Source organism: Hemicordylus capensis, chromosome 1 (genome assembly GCF_027244095.1).
Source record: "Hemicordylus capensis ecotype Gifberg chromosome 1, rHemCap1.1.pri, whole genome shotgun sequence".
Classification (NCBI taxonomy): Eukaryota; Metazoa; Chordata; class Lepidosauria; order Squamata; family Cordylidae; genus Hemicordylus; species Hemicordylus capensis.
The window spans coordinates 57,125,907-57,139,446 of record NC_069657.1 but is presented as its reverse complement, the minus strand read 5'-3'; the positions used below and the strand labels follow the sequence as shown (position 1 = coordinate 57,139,446).

Genomic DNA, 13,540 nt, shown 5'->3' with positions numbered 1-13,540 from the left:
TGGCCCTAGTTTAAATCCATCACTCGTCTTTTTTGGGTATCTGGGTGAAACGTATCCCCCCTTTAAATACTTTTAAGGTTTAACCCTGATGAACAGATTTCCAGGAGTTCAGAGGACTACAGAGGGAAGGAGAACTAGTCACGAGTGAGTCCCATTACGATTAATGGGACTTAAGTTAGTCATGACTAATTTGTTACATTGGTGAACATCCTACTTTGTGCAGCAAACTTAGCAAATGCTGCACAAATCCTAATTTGTGCATCAAAAGCACTCCTGCTTTTGAAACATAGGTGCTCGGGTGGTGGGAGGGACAATTTTTGCTGATCTCTCTCATCCAGAAGTGTTCTATCCAATGAGCAAATATGTCCCCGAGGATTGTGTAAAGTAAAGTGTGCCATTGAGTGGGTGTCAACCACAGAGCCCTGTGATTGTCTCTTGGTAGAATACAGGAGGGGTTTACCATTGCCATCTCCCTATATTGCTGCTGCCCGATATAGGTGTTTCCAATAGTCTGGGAAACATACCAGCGGGGATTCAAACCAGCAACCTCTGGATTGCTAATCAAGTCATTTCCCCGCTGCACCATTGGGTGGCCTAGTCCTGTTTATATATCTGTACCTGTGTACAATGTGTATTCATATTAATGTATGGTCTATCAAAGAGCAAAAGGCGTTGAGGAAGCAGTTGGTTTTTTAAAATTTGGCTGGCAATCCATCTTAAATTTTTGGTGCAGGACTGAGGCTGCTTTGAAACCAGCAGTGCCTATCTGTGTGCTTGCAGCTGCTCGGCCTATAAACAATTTATTGCAATGGCACCATAAGTCTCCACTATTCTGTCCTGCAAAATAGACTAACTTTGTAGAAGTTGTCCTAACTTTCCTACTTCAGAGAAGGGAGAGTACAAGACAATAGTTATAACTTATTTCAGTTACCTCTAGTTAGTATTATAAGCAATCTTTCAGCTCTGCAGTGACTTTTAATTATTCATTAATTAAACGTGTCTCAATTTGTATGATAAATTACCTTTAATTGTTCTTAGATTCAAAATAATGTTTTAAGCACCTCACAATCTTTTTTCCAAGGGGAAAAACATTCTTGATATCTTGTATTCTCTCTTAGATCAGTCTTTTCAGTATCAGAAAAATCTGTTTATCTGTAGCTGTGTATAAAATCAAATTTTCCATTACAGTTGTAGCACAGCACCACCTAGTGCTTCTGGAAGAGTACAAATTATTTTCTGGAAGCTTTTTTCTTGCCATCATTTTGCTACAGTAGGTACCATCACAAATGCCTTAGCTCAGAATCTTTTTCAGCCCGAGGCACACTTACATTAGTATATATATATAGGCACTGTTCCCCCAACAAACATACTTTGTGTGTGTGCCAGCAAAGCGGGACGAGTGTTGGGAGGAGATGTGTGCACCCATGCCCCTCTCCCATGTGACTGAGTTGGCAGACATATCTGCTGAACCAGCCCAATGACATACAGTTCCATTGTTCTATTGAGATGGTTCAGACAAACCTGTTCCCCCACCCCCTGAATTTGGAATTTTCTTTAAAGATATTTTCAATTGAAAGAGTTCCATGGTTATGGAGCAGAAGCAACAAAACAAATTAAGTAAGTATGTGTATGGAATGGTATTTGTGTTCCAAGCTCAGAATGGAACGCAAATACCCAGAACATTCTGTGGGAACACCCAGTCGAGCCAGTTCTGACAGAATGATAACGCAACACTCAAAATATTCTGAGCGCCATTTAGAACTCCAAAATGGCACTTTTCAAGCCTCTGTGAACATACATCAGCCATTTGTATGGTGGTGCTGACCATACAAATAGCTGCCGTGCATGCACTTGGAACATTCTAACTAGGAACGGGGTCATTCTGTTCTGAGCTTGGAACAGGCCCTTTATTTGAAGGGCATTGAAGGGCATAAATAAATTTTGTTCCGAACTCAGAACACTTGAAATGGCCCATTTCAAGGCAGAGTTCCAAGCTCCCTAAAACAAATCTCTTACAACTGTATGGTTTGAGCATGATGCATGATGGGGAAATAGGAATGAAACTGAGCTTTCTCAAAGACTGATATGAGGTATCACCCAATAAAGACTAGGAAACACATCACACATTAAAAGTGCTAAACAAATCACTGCATTTAATGAGTGATTTATTACTCATTAAATATGTTACTCATTATTTTTGATGTTGTAATTTATCCACATTTGCTACTTTTCAGAATGAATAAGCCTATTCTTAATAGTTTGCATACCTCACCCTTGAGGACCAGCAACCTTCTTTGGCTCAGTGCAGACAAATAAAGTATTTTAATTCCGGCAGAAGTTATTTGAACATGCTTTTGCTACCCCTGAAGTAGAGCTCTGAAGGGAAAAGGGAAAAAATCAAATCTAAACCCCCGCCCCCCGCCAGGACAGAGAAGGGGAAGGATGGATATTTTGGAAGAATCTGAGAGGCAAATATTCTTATGAAATATTTTCTCTTAGAATGATGCATGAAATGCATTACAAAGCATCGTTTTGAAATATCACTTCCTGTCCATTGCCCTTCCAAAATGCTGACCATGTAATTTGAAGACGTTTCATGTAAAAAAAAAAGAACAATATTAGATAATTACAATTCTAAGCCTATATCATATAGTGTTATATATTAGTCTCACATCCCACATAAATTTGCCCCTCACAGGACACACTGTCATCTTTACTGGAGGAACACACAGACCTAGACCCTTCCTTGGGCCATCCTTTGTTTGCAGTTTTTTTGTTTCTTTCCTCTGTGATCTGGAGAGTGGCAGATATACTATCCTCTCAACTCAAAGAACATGTTTCAATCTCCTATAGAAAATCAGGCAAATTCATGCCCCGCTTGCCTGTGCAGAGAGAGTTAACAGGAAATCAGATGGTGCTGCCAAAAGTTTGTTGTTGGCAGTGAACGTTCTTGAGAAACCTGAACATTTAAATTGATTTGCTTAGCTTTTGCTTCCTCCTGGTCCCATTCCATCCCACGTTGACATGGCTGCACCATCATGCAACTCCATTTGCACAACCTTTGCACTTGAACAACAGTGTTCTTGTGCACCAGTGCAGATGTTGAATCTGTTAACTGAAAAAAATTGGTAGGACAAGTGTTCTATCTAGGTTTGAGAGCTGTACATGCTCCCACATTTCCCTGTATTCAGTTGTGTGGGAGCAAACCACTAGGTAGGAGCAGGGAGAAGTGAGTAAGGTCATTCACACAACCTTATGGGCTGGGGCTAGGGAGGGCTGTGGGGGAGGCAGAATCCTACCTAACTTCACCCACATGACACAGGGTTTGAAGAGGGCTCTGCCACCCATGTGCCCACATGAATGGCAGGCCAGTGAACAGCATGCTGAAGGCAAGGGAAGGAAGCCTGGCCACCAGATATCCAACAATGCACTGCAGGAGCATTGCATTGCATTGGGATATCTCCCAGCTGCTAGGCCGCTCCTTCACCCCAGCTCTGTGGTAAGTATGACTGCTGGCATCCTGCGCGCCCACATGTACTTGTCCTCCTGCATCAGTTTTAGCCTAGGTACAAAAGCCGGGCTGCCTGTGGGAGGAGCGCCAGGATCAGGAGGGATCCCAGCGCTTTTCATGACCATGACCCAAGTAGGACCGATCATGAGAATTACCTCAGTGTGTGGGAAATAGGAACTGTGTAGGAGAGCAATATCCTTCTCAGCTTTCGTACTCAGCTTTTGACCAAGGTAGGAAGAAAAGCTGTCCTATCCAACTCCTGTCTGCCACATAATCACTTCTTCCTCTCCTACCTAGTTGTTTGCTCCTACACTATGGAAAATTGGGAGCTGTGCAAGCTCTCAATTTCCAGTTTCCAGTTGTGTGAACAGCCTTGTTATGTTCCATGCAGTGCATAATGTTGTGCAGTATGTCAACTGTTATCTACTAAGAACTTCCAGTAACATCATCAACTTTCCCTCCCTCATCATCCATGAGTCAATTTTCAAAAAGTTTTTAAAATTTTCATGAATTGGGGGTGGGGTGGGGTGGGGTGGGATTAAGGTGAAGGATAAATCTATAGACATATAAACACACACATGCTATTTTTTATTTTATTTTATTTTTTTAAGGTAGGTGACCTGCCAGAAGTATAAGAGGAATGGGAAGTCTGAGGTGATTCAGCTTGCATGTGTAAAGATCGAATTAGACAAGATGACAGAGGTCCATTATCGGATCTCCTCTGTCTTTAGATTTTGACAAATAGCTGTCACATGGACTACTAATCCAGATGACAAATGTGGGATTGGGGGATTGGGGTTTAATGTTTCTGATAAGAATAAACTCCCCCACACCTGGGTGATATTTGCTAAAATTTAAAGAAATGGGATAACCAATCATGGAGCTCTTGTCTCTGCCATCTTATCTAGACTGGCCTTTGGCTGGGTTCAGAGAACTCCCTGTAATCACTGTTAAGAATATTCCATCAGTCTTCAGTCTTAGTATGGCAGATATTGACCGACATTTTAAAAACTTCAGTCACTTCTTAATGTTCCCAGCTGGCCCAAATGTGTATTGTGGTTTCAATGTGAGGCAGCTTTACAGTGATTCTTGTGTAGGCAAAAAACCTTTCTGAACTTACAGTAGTTTGGTAACTGACATACTGCACAGCCAAACATTTGTTGTGTTTCTCCTGAAGTCTTTACATTAGCTACAAAGTACTCTCAGTACTTTGACTTGTATACAAACTCAAATAGTTTGTTTAGTGGGCTTCTTTCCATAGCAGCCTAGATGGTCTGAAGGGACAGCTGAATAATTTGATCTAGAAAGCTTAAAGGTCACGAATATGGGATATAACAGCTGTCTTCATACACAACGTTTAGAGTGATGTAACTACATTGCCTAGAAATGTCTGGAATGTGGCTGTCACTTTAAGCAGGATTGGGTGAAAAACTAGTTTGAACTAGTCTACCTACCTCTTTTCTTTTTCTTTTTTGGTTTGATTAAATCCTGAAGGGTAGAAGCTGAACTGTCCTATCTGTCTGGCTGTGTATTCTCTCAGAAATATAAAAAAATGAAACATCAAAATGAAATTTATTTGCAATAGCCTCACTGGGCTTACTTTGTGCTTTGTTAAAAGGGATATTGAAAATGGCATAGCACAGGAATCTGGATCCACTTAATCAATTATAATATACAAGTAAAATGTCAACTCAGATCTTATAGCGATAACAGAATTGAAGAGTTCAAAATGCAGAATAGTGTAGATAAAGTTGCAGATAAAATCTATTCCTTGATTTCTTTTTCATGAATGGCTTTCTCTAAAAATAAAAATAAGTATAACTGCACAAATTCTGCACAGTCTTGTTAAAGTCCTACTCATGATACTAGACTTGTACATACTTATGTATTTTCTGCCCCCACCTCCAGGTTTCTTCTTGACATACATCAGTGGTAGATATATAGTGGCGAGGGAGTAGATAACATACAATTTAAAAAAATAATTTTAATTTGGCGTATTAAAGATCTCAGTTTAAATGACGGTAATGAAAGCCCAAAGGCATAATTCATTAGCATTTCATTTATCAAAAATGTTTCTCAGTATTCACTTAGCTTGGCTGTGAATCCTGTACAGGTAACAAAATTATAAGGCACTCCAGATGCTAAAATTGGGTCTCAATAATTTAATATTATTTTTTAAGATATGGAGTCATTGGACAAACCTAATATTGGTCAGGCTCTAAAACACTCTTTGTAATGGAATTTTTATTTGTGGTCCACTAGTTGGAGAATCTTGTCTGACAGTGACCCCATGTAATATCAGAAAATAGAGGACCTGTCAGAATGTTAAATCATCCATCTAGAAGACTAGTCCTTAGGCTTTCTACCCATTCCCCTCACCACACATAGAAGCTACTGTTGGGTAATCTCTGGTTATTTGAAAATAGAGCACAATGGATGTGCTCTCCCAGGTCAGACATTACACATTCTGTATGCACCCATGTTTATCTGGTGAGGGAAATTCCAGACTGGTCAAAATCTCAAGTTCTTCAATCTCAATGAGTAAGCTTTTTCTTCCTTTCCCTGTTCTAGCTCCTTCATTAACCAGACTGATTATACTCTCACTGCCACCAACAGGAGGATGGAGGAATTGCCAGAATTGTTCCTGTTAATTTAGACCTAAGCCAAATTGGACTGCCATCTGGTTGTGTTGAATCAGACTGAATTGGCTCTGATTCAGCTCTCTTTTAACTTTGTTTTTGCTAATGGAGGCGAGGCAACGGTGGATGCCGTAGCTTTGCTTTGAAAAGGTTACTTCTCGAAGAGGGTTTTTTGTTTAACCTGCAATTTTGGAAAAGATGCAGGGCTTTTGGGGAATTATAGTATTTCTGTCTTGCACCGTTGCAAAATGGCAGGATTAAAAAAATCTCCCAGGAGCAACTTTTTCAAAATGAAGCTGTTGCAGCCACTGTTTCTTGCCACGTATAGCATAAATACAGGGGTTGAAGGAGGTTTTGGGTGGCTAATGCTTCAGCCTGATTCAAAGCAATCCCATGAATCTGGATGAATTGAACTGGCCCAGCTACCTTAAACACCAGTTCAAATCGGGTCACCTCTGGAGCACTGCTTCTGAACTGAATAGAGGCTTCTTTGGTGTCTTCATATGTGTCCGTTAAGTCTATTTTGCCTTAGGTTATTCTCCTGGAATAAATTCTCCACTTGTCTGGGACCCAAAAGATCTGACTTTTGGCAGTCCCTTTGAGTGAAAACCATTATAATACAAAAGAATTTCTCTCTCTCTCATTCTTATTCTCTTTAGAATAGATAAAATATTCTCTTTTACAATAAATAGATAAAGCAGTTACAACAAAGAAGTTTTCTTTTTTCCTTCTTCTTCTCTTTACAGTGTCTGTGTTCTCATGATGAGAACAATCATGGTTAAAGACTTATCCATGATAGATGAGCCCCACATGTTCCCACGGAGTGTGTTGAACCAAGAATTTCCAGGCTATCCCAGTTAATTCGCTGAGGTTTAACTCTTTAACTGTGATAGTTCTCATCATGAGAGTGTAGCCTATAACGTGTAAAGAGGCATGGGCAGATTGGTATCGGAAACCAACCATAAATCCATATATACTAAAAAAAATCTTTTAAAAGGATGAACATTTGCTAAGTACATGCTTCTACTAATACTACAAAATATGCAAGGGGAAAAAAACTTGTAAGCAAAGAAATTAAATTAAGAAATACACTTTATGGGTGTATCAAGGGTTATTTTCCTTGATTGCTAAGGGCATTCTTCATAGGCTCCACTCTTGTGTGCAGAAGCCTTAAAGAGGCAGCCTTCTGGAGTTTGGCACGCCTCCTCCTTTCTGTCTGATTATACCTAGTTTGTTTGTGGTGCTGGCATGCAGATATTGGGAGATGCAAAGTGTGGGAGGGGGCAGCTCTTCAGTAGGCTCAGGTGCTGTTTCAGGGAGTTCAGACTCTGAGGGTGCAATTTCTCTTGCTCCATGGTTATTCAGGGCCAGTGTCAAGGCCCAAGTCTGAATCTAGTGCTGGTGCTGCCTCCTTAGGATCTTACTCTGAGTCACTACTCCATACAGGTGCCATGACAATCTGCTTGGTGTTCCTTTCAGCTAACTGCAAAGCTCTTCACATGAGATTGTAGCATCTGTCTAAGATAACCTCTAGTCATCAATATTAATTGAAGAAACATTTTTTGTTAGTTCTAGAAAGACCAACCAAGCACCAGCATTTGTTAGCAAGCAATCAGGTTAAATAAAAGGTAGTACAGTAATCACTTTACTTGGTACCACACATTTCCATTACAGAAAACATCCAAAGTAGAAGTGCTTAGTTTCACGTCACAGCATGGTGAGGATGGTGTGCTCTAATGCTACATTGGTCACAGTTGAGATGAAACTGACCCGGGTTTTTGCACAAAAGTGGATGAAACTTATTAGTTGAAAGCTTGCAGCTAAACAATAGGTTCTGCTTCTGCTGTGATCCTGCAGAAGGGAGAGAATGTTGGAACCTAGCCCAAGGGAAGAAGAATGCAAAACAGAATGTGATTGACGAAAAGGAAAGGCTTCATGCATATATGAAACCATGCTGTGCCTAACAAAGTGAAGACATTTTTCATAAGGGTCTCATTTTGATAAACTGAATAACAAATGAAGCTATTAAATATATTTTAAGCCTATTAATCAACCCAGCACTATGCAAATTAGTCATGCTTGCTGTCTAATTGAGCTCCTGTAACTTGAATATGATTTAAACATGCATATGATTTAAAAGACAACACATGAATCAGCCTGATTGGTAATTTAGACTAAGTTCATTCTATATAACTTTCTGTCCATGTGTCAGTTTCTTAGTACTTCAATGAAAGTTTGGGGTACACATCTTCAAAAGCTCCTAAAAGTCACTTTGCCAGAATTCTACTTAAGAGAGCCTACTCAAAGAAAAGTAGACTATAAACCCTTCAGACTTGTTTTGTGTGAAATGGGACTTGCTTATTTATTTTTGAAACTATATTACAGTCACAAAGTTAATAATATCTTAAATGTTGAGGCTATGAAAATGCCCATGATCAAGATGGTGCACTGTAAAAATATATAACTCGGCTGTGATTATAGTAACAGTCTTGCTGTGAATCTCAGATTTCAAAATGTGTGTGTGTGTGCGTGCGTGCTGAGCTGATGCCATACCTAAAGGACAATGTAGAACTGGGGAAGGTGCAGAAAAGGGATACCAAGATGTTCAGGGACCTAGAACACCTTCCTTATGAGGCAGAGCTACAACACCTGGGGTTTTTTAGTTTAGAAAAAAGATGACTGTGAGAGACATGATAGAGGTCTATAAAATAATACATGGTGTGGAGAAAGTTGATAAAGAAATTTTTCTCCCTCTCGTTTAACACTAGAACCAGGGATCATCCCATGAAATGGATTGCCAAGAAATTTAGGACCATCAAAAGGAAGTACTTTCCCACACAACACATAATCAACTTGTGGAATTCTCTGCCACAAGATGTGGTGACAGCCAACAACCTCGATGGTTTAAGAGGGGTTTAGATAACTTCATGGAGGAGCGGCTACTTGTCTGAGGCTGCTAGTCTGAGGACTAAAGGCCACCTCCAGCCTTAGAGACAGGATGCCTCTGAATACCAGTTGCAGGGAAGTAACAGCAGGAGATAGGGCATGCCCCCTCAGCTCCTGCCTGTGGGCTTCCCAGTGGCATCTGGTGGGCCACTGTGTGAAACAAGATGCTGGACTAGATGGGCCTTGGGCCTGATCTGGAAGGGCTGTTCTTATGTTCTAAATCTGGAAATCATTGGAACAATTAAGCTGTACACTCAACATAAACCTGTGTGGGGAGAGACACAGAAGTTGCATACACTGACAGCAAGTTGTGGAGTTGCTTTTCCTGATGATTAAAATCGGATTACAAGAATATGGAGAATTAATATGGAGGCCATGACTGATACTGTACTTCCTCTTGGTGTCTTCAAGCTCTATGCAGGAGCATGGCAGCTATTTCATAATGCATTTTCATTTTCATTGCACTACGGGATATTTGTAGTACTCTTAGAGAAAAAGAACAGGTTAACCATGGGGTCAGTACAAAGACAGATGACATTAGGTCAGCTTGAGGAGAAATTGATTTTCAAAGCACATGCACTAGAACATGAGCCACTCCATGTAACATGTACGTGTACCACTACAGTACCAATTTACTATTTACTAAACTGAGTAAATTTGTTTGCTCAATATCAGCCAGTGCCTAAAGAAATTCACTCCCTTTTTTCTCCCCTGACGCTTCCCAGCCCTGGTGAATGCTGCTGCTGCTACTTTCATGCTAGAAATGCACTTAGCCATGGACCTTGGGGATTTGGTCCATGGCCTCCTTTCTTGGGAGGGGGCCTCCCCAGAGCCCTGCTGCTGCTACACCCCCACTAAACCACTGCCCCGTCACACAAGTTAAATTTTTAAAAACCTTTTTTCAACCACTACACAGCAGCAGGGATGGTAGTGGGGACGAGGGCAGCCAGCAGAGTGCGGGCACTCGAGTTGGGGGAGGTGGCAAGAGCTCCTTCCCTGACCTCACCTGCCACTCAAATGTCAGTAGGTGTAGTTTTTCTTGCCCATACAGCACTGTGATGTGACAAACTGCAGCTGCTAGGGGCTGACATACTGTAGAAAGGAGCATTGGTGACTTGAGCACCGCCCTTGCCCTTGCATACATGAGAGGAGAGCTGGTCTTGTGGTAGCAATTATGACTTGTCCCCTTAACTAAGCAGGGTCCGCCTTGGTTGCATTTGAAAGGGAGACTACATGCGTGAGTAGTGCAAGATATTCCCTTCAGGGATGGCGCCACTCTGGGAAGAGCAGAAGGTTTCAAGCGACTGAGAATCTTTGTAGACAATACTGAGCTAGATAGACCAACGGTGCGACTCAGTATATTGCAGCTTCCTATGATGGGTGTCACGCTGCACAACTGCATGCATGGAGCACTTATGATGGAGCACTGCTGCCCTGCAGCACAGCCTCAAAGGCAGTGCTTACATATGCACAGGGGCATGGATGTGGCTACCCACGTTCCCTTACACAATAGGTCAGCCAGTATTTGGTCTTTTACACAGCCGTTAAAGGTTTGGGGCACCTGTCCCTGTTTACATCTGATCATTTTGGAATTGCCAGAGTAGAGGGGAAAAGACAGTATGACTCAGTTCTCAACATCCCAGGTCCACCTAGTGCAGCAACAGTACCTAGCTGATGGATTCCCAATACTGACCCAGAATCCCCTTTGGGGACAGGCTGTAGCTCAGTGGTAGAGCCAGGGGCATAGCTAGGGGGGCGGGGCCCCTCTTCCTGGCGGTCCCTCAGAATGAACTAGATAATGGGCGGGGTGGAGCTGGGGGGCCCTCAGGAACTGGGAGGCCCAGGTTCTCTGAACCCATTTGCTCAATTATAGCTACACCTCTGGGTAGAGCATCTGCTTAGCATGTAAAAGGTCCCAGGATCAATCCCTGGCCTCTCCAGGTAGGCTGGAGAAAGACTCCTGTCTGAAGCCCTGATAACTGCTGCCAGCCAGAGTACGGAGCTAGATGGACCAATGGTCGGTCTCAGTATAAGGCAGCTCCCTATATTCCTTAACACACATGGGGGTACACACACACACACACACACACACACACACACACACACATTTGGCTACATATATATCTAAGAATTTTGCTTGCAAACAATAGAAATACAACAGGAAACCTTCCCCCCTTGAAACTTTACTGTTCTGTGATTTCCACTTATTTCTGTTTTTATAACTTTTGGATTGATGCATATATAGTCCCAAATTATCCTTCAGTAACAAAGTCATTGTAAGAGTTTGAGATGAAAAGAAACTGTCATCATGATTTTTGCTCCTATGGCATTGGAGCATCCTACAGGGGTGTAGCTATAATTAAGCACATGGGTCCAAAGCCCCCCAGCTCCTGAGGGCCCGCCAGCTCCACCCCTCCTTATTTTCTTCATTATCTCCCTCACTCCAAGGGGCCACCAGGGAGAGCAGTGAAAATGGTCCCCTCTCGCCTAGTGACACCCCTGTTCCTACATCTACCTTCCAGGAGAAATTCAGCACAGTATTGAATATCATTGCAAAAGTCAGGCATCACAAGTGTCCATTTCATATTTGTTGTGGATCTTGTGAGTCACTGCATTAAGGATATGAGCACTGCTGTTAATAAACTGTTCCAGTCTTATGATCTATTGTCTTTAAATATGTTCTGCAATGTTTAATTTTAGTTCTTGCAAATGTCCCTACATTTCAGTGAACATTTTAAACACTTTCAGCCCAATTCCATGCACATTTACTCAGATGTAAGCACTAATTTCAACAGGACTTACTGTTAGGTGCAGCTCATGACTGCAGCCTAAATCAATTATTGTGCCAGAGAAGAAGAAATATGGTACTTAATGTTTCCATAAATATATTAAAATTTGAAACTTTATTATCAGCTTTGCACTGTAACCAAGTGACCGACTTATATTAGATTCCCTTTTGCCGTCTTGGTGCACAGCTAACATTCTGCTGGAACTTAGGTCAGTGACTAAAATAACCTGACTAATTTCAAGCAGCAAGTGTCCAGTGAGTTACCAGTCAGAGATCTGTATGACTGAGAAAACATTATTGTAGCTTTGAAACTTCACGGCAAGGAAACATGGCAAGGGAACGAGGCCTAAATTTAATCTGAGGGAAAACCTTGTGCAGATACAGATTTATTTATTTTTTAAATATGCTCTATTTTAAATTTGTTCCATGCAAAGCAAAAACAGTTGTCTGAGAACTGAAAAGGGATCTGACTCTGACTTGCCTGGATTTTGTATCAGCACATTTTCTGAATTACTAGCTCAAAGAAACTGTTTTGGTCAAGAAAAATCAAACGGGGGCTGTTAATTTTCTGCTAAATGGATGAATGAAATCCCTCCTTTCAAAACAACTAAGGTAGGACATGCTTTAGTAGGAAATAATTAACAAAACATGGGCTTTGGACAAAGATCTGAGAATGTCAGATTTCAAAGTTTAGATCCTGCAAAAGCTTTCTTGTACTGTCTGTTTAAAGGGGTCATATTTCATGCTTATGAACATTTAATTTAGCTTGGAAGAGTGCAGTTTATTCTTTTGCATGCTGTAATTACTCTGGGCAAAACTAGATGTTTAATTACTCTATATTTAGACTAACATTGTTATGTATTACTCTATATTTAGACTAACTGGTTGGAGTCAGGTTTTTTCCTTTCATTTGTTCTAAATTTAGTAACTAGTATATAAAGCTTTTGTGAAAATTGTTCAACATTATCTTTCATCATTTGTGTGATGATGTAGATTTGAAGGCAAGGCAATGGTATTAGACATTTTCCCTCTTGCTAGCTTTCAAGTTCTAAATACTTTTACATTCTTGATAGGGATATAATAGCTTTAAAAAAAAATTCCTTGGAAGAAGTGAAAAAGAATAGTCATTCTTTAGAAAGGTCTGAGACAGTGCTGATGTGCTATTTATGGTTTGATTAAAATAACTGTGGTATATTTTATTGCATTGCTCTGGCTCTCAGATTTGGCCTAAAATGTGGAGCATCATAACCAATGGCCTACACGTTGTATAGGCTTACACCTGCATTTCTTATTGGCCCGTCCTGCTGTGGGTGTCTCAGGCAGCATCAGTGTCTTGTGCAACAACTTTTTTAGCTGCCCAAATATTCTTCATCGTTTCAGTTAAATGCATTAACATGCACTAAATGCAATTCTATGCACACTTGCTGCAGAGTAATTGACACTCAAGTTGGTGGGACAGATTGGCTTGAGTGCAAGGGTCAACACCATCAGCTGCTAAGGACCAAGGACCTTTGGAAGAGCCCACTGATCCCTGAGACCACCACTGTGCCCATAGCCTTTGTGTGTTTATGGTGGAGTGTCTTTCTAAGGGCCTGCCCTGTTAGGAGAGAGCCCATGAAAGGCAGGTTGCCAAAGCCACCCCGAGCCAGTCCTGAT

The 13,540-nt window shown here is 41.2% G+C and overlaps 1 protein-coding gene across 8 annotated transcripts in view; it reads left to right on the top strand.

Annotated features, from left to right (window-relative positions):
• Window positions 1-13,540, top strand: part of AKAP6 (A-kinase anchoring protein 6) — a 392,941-nt gene that overhangs the window by 96,551 nt on the left and 282,850 nt on the right. The window contains exon 1 of one of the 8 annotated variants that reach the window (XM_053282864.1): window positions 12,177-12,496. The exons of the other annotated variants lie outside the window; for them this stretch is intronic. Coding sequence (XP_053138839.1) covers window positions 12,464-12,496 — 33 coding nt within the window. The 5' untranslated portion in view covers window positions 12,177-12,463. Of the gene's footprint in view, window positions 1-12,176; window positions 12,497-13,540 lie in introns of those variants that run through there. 8 annotated transcript variants of the gene reach the window in all.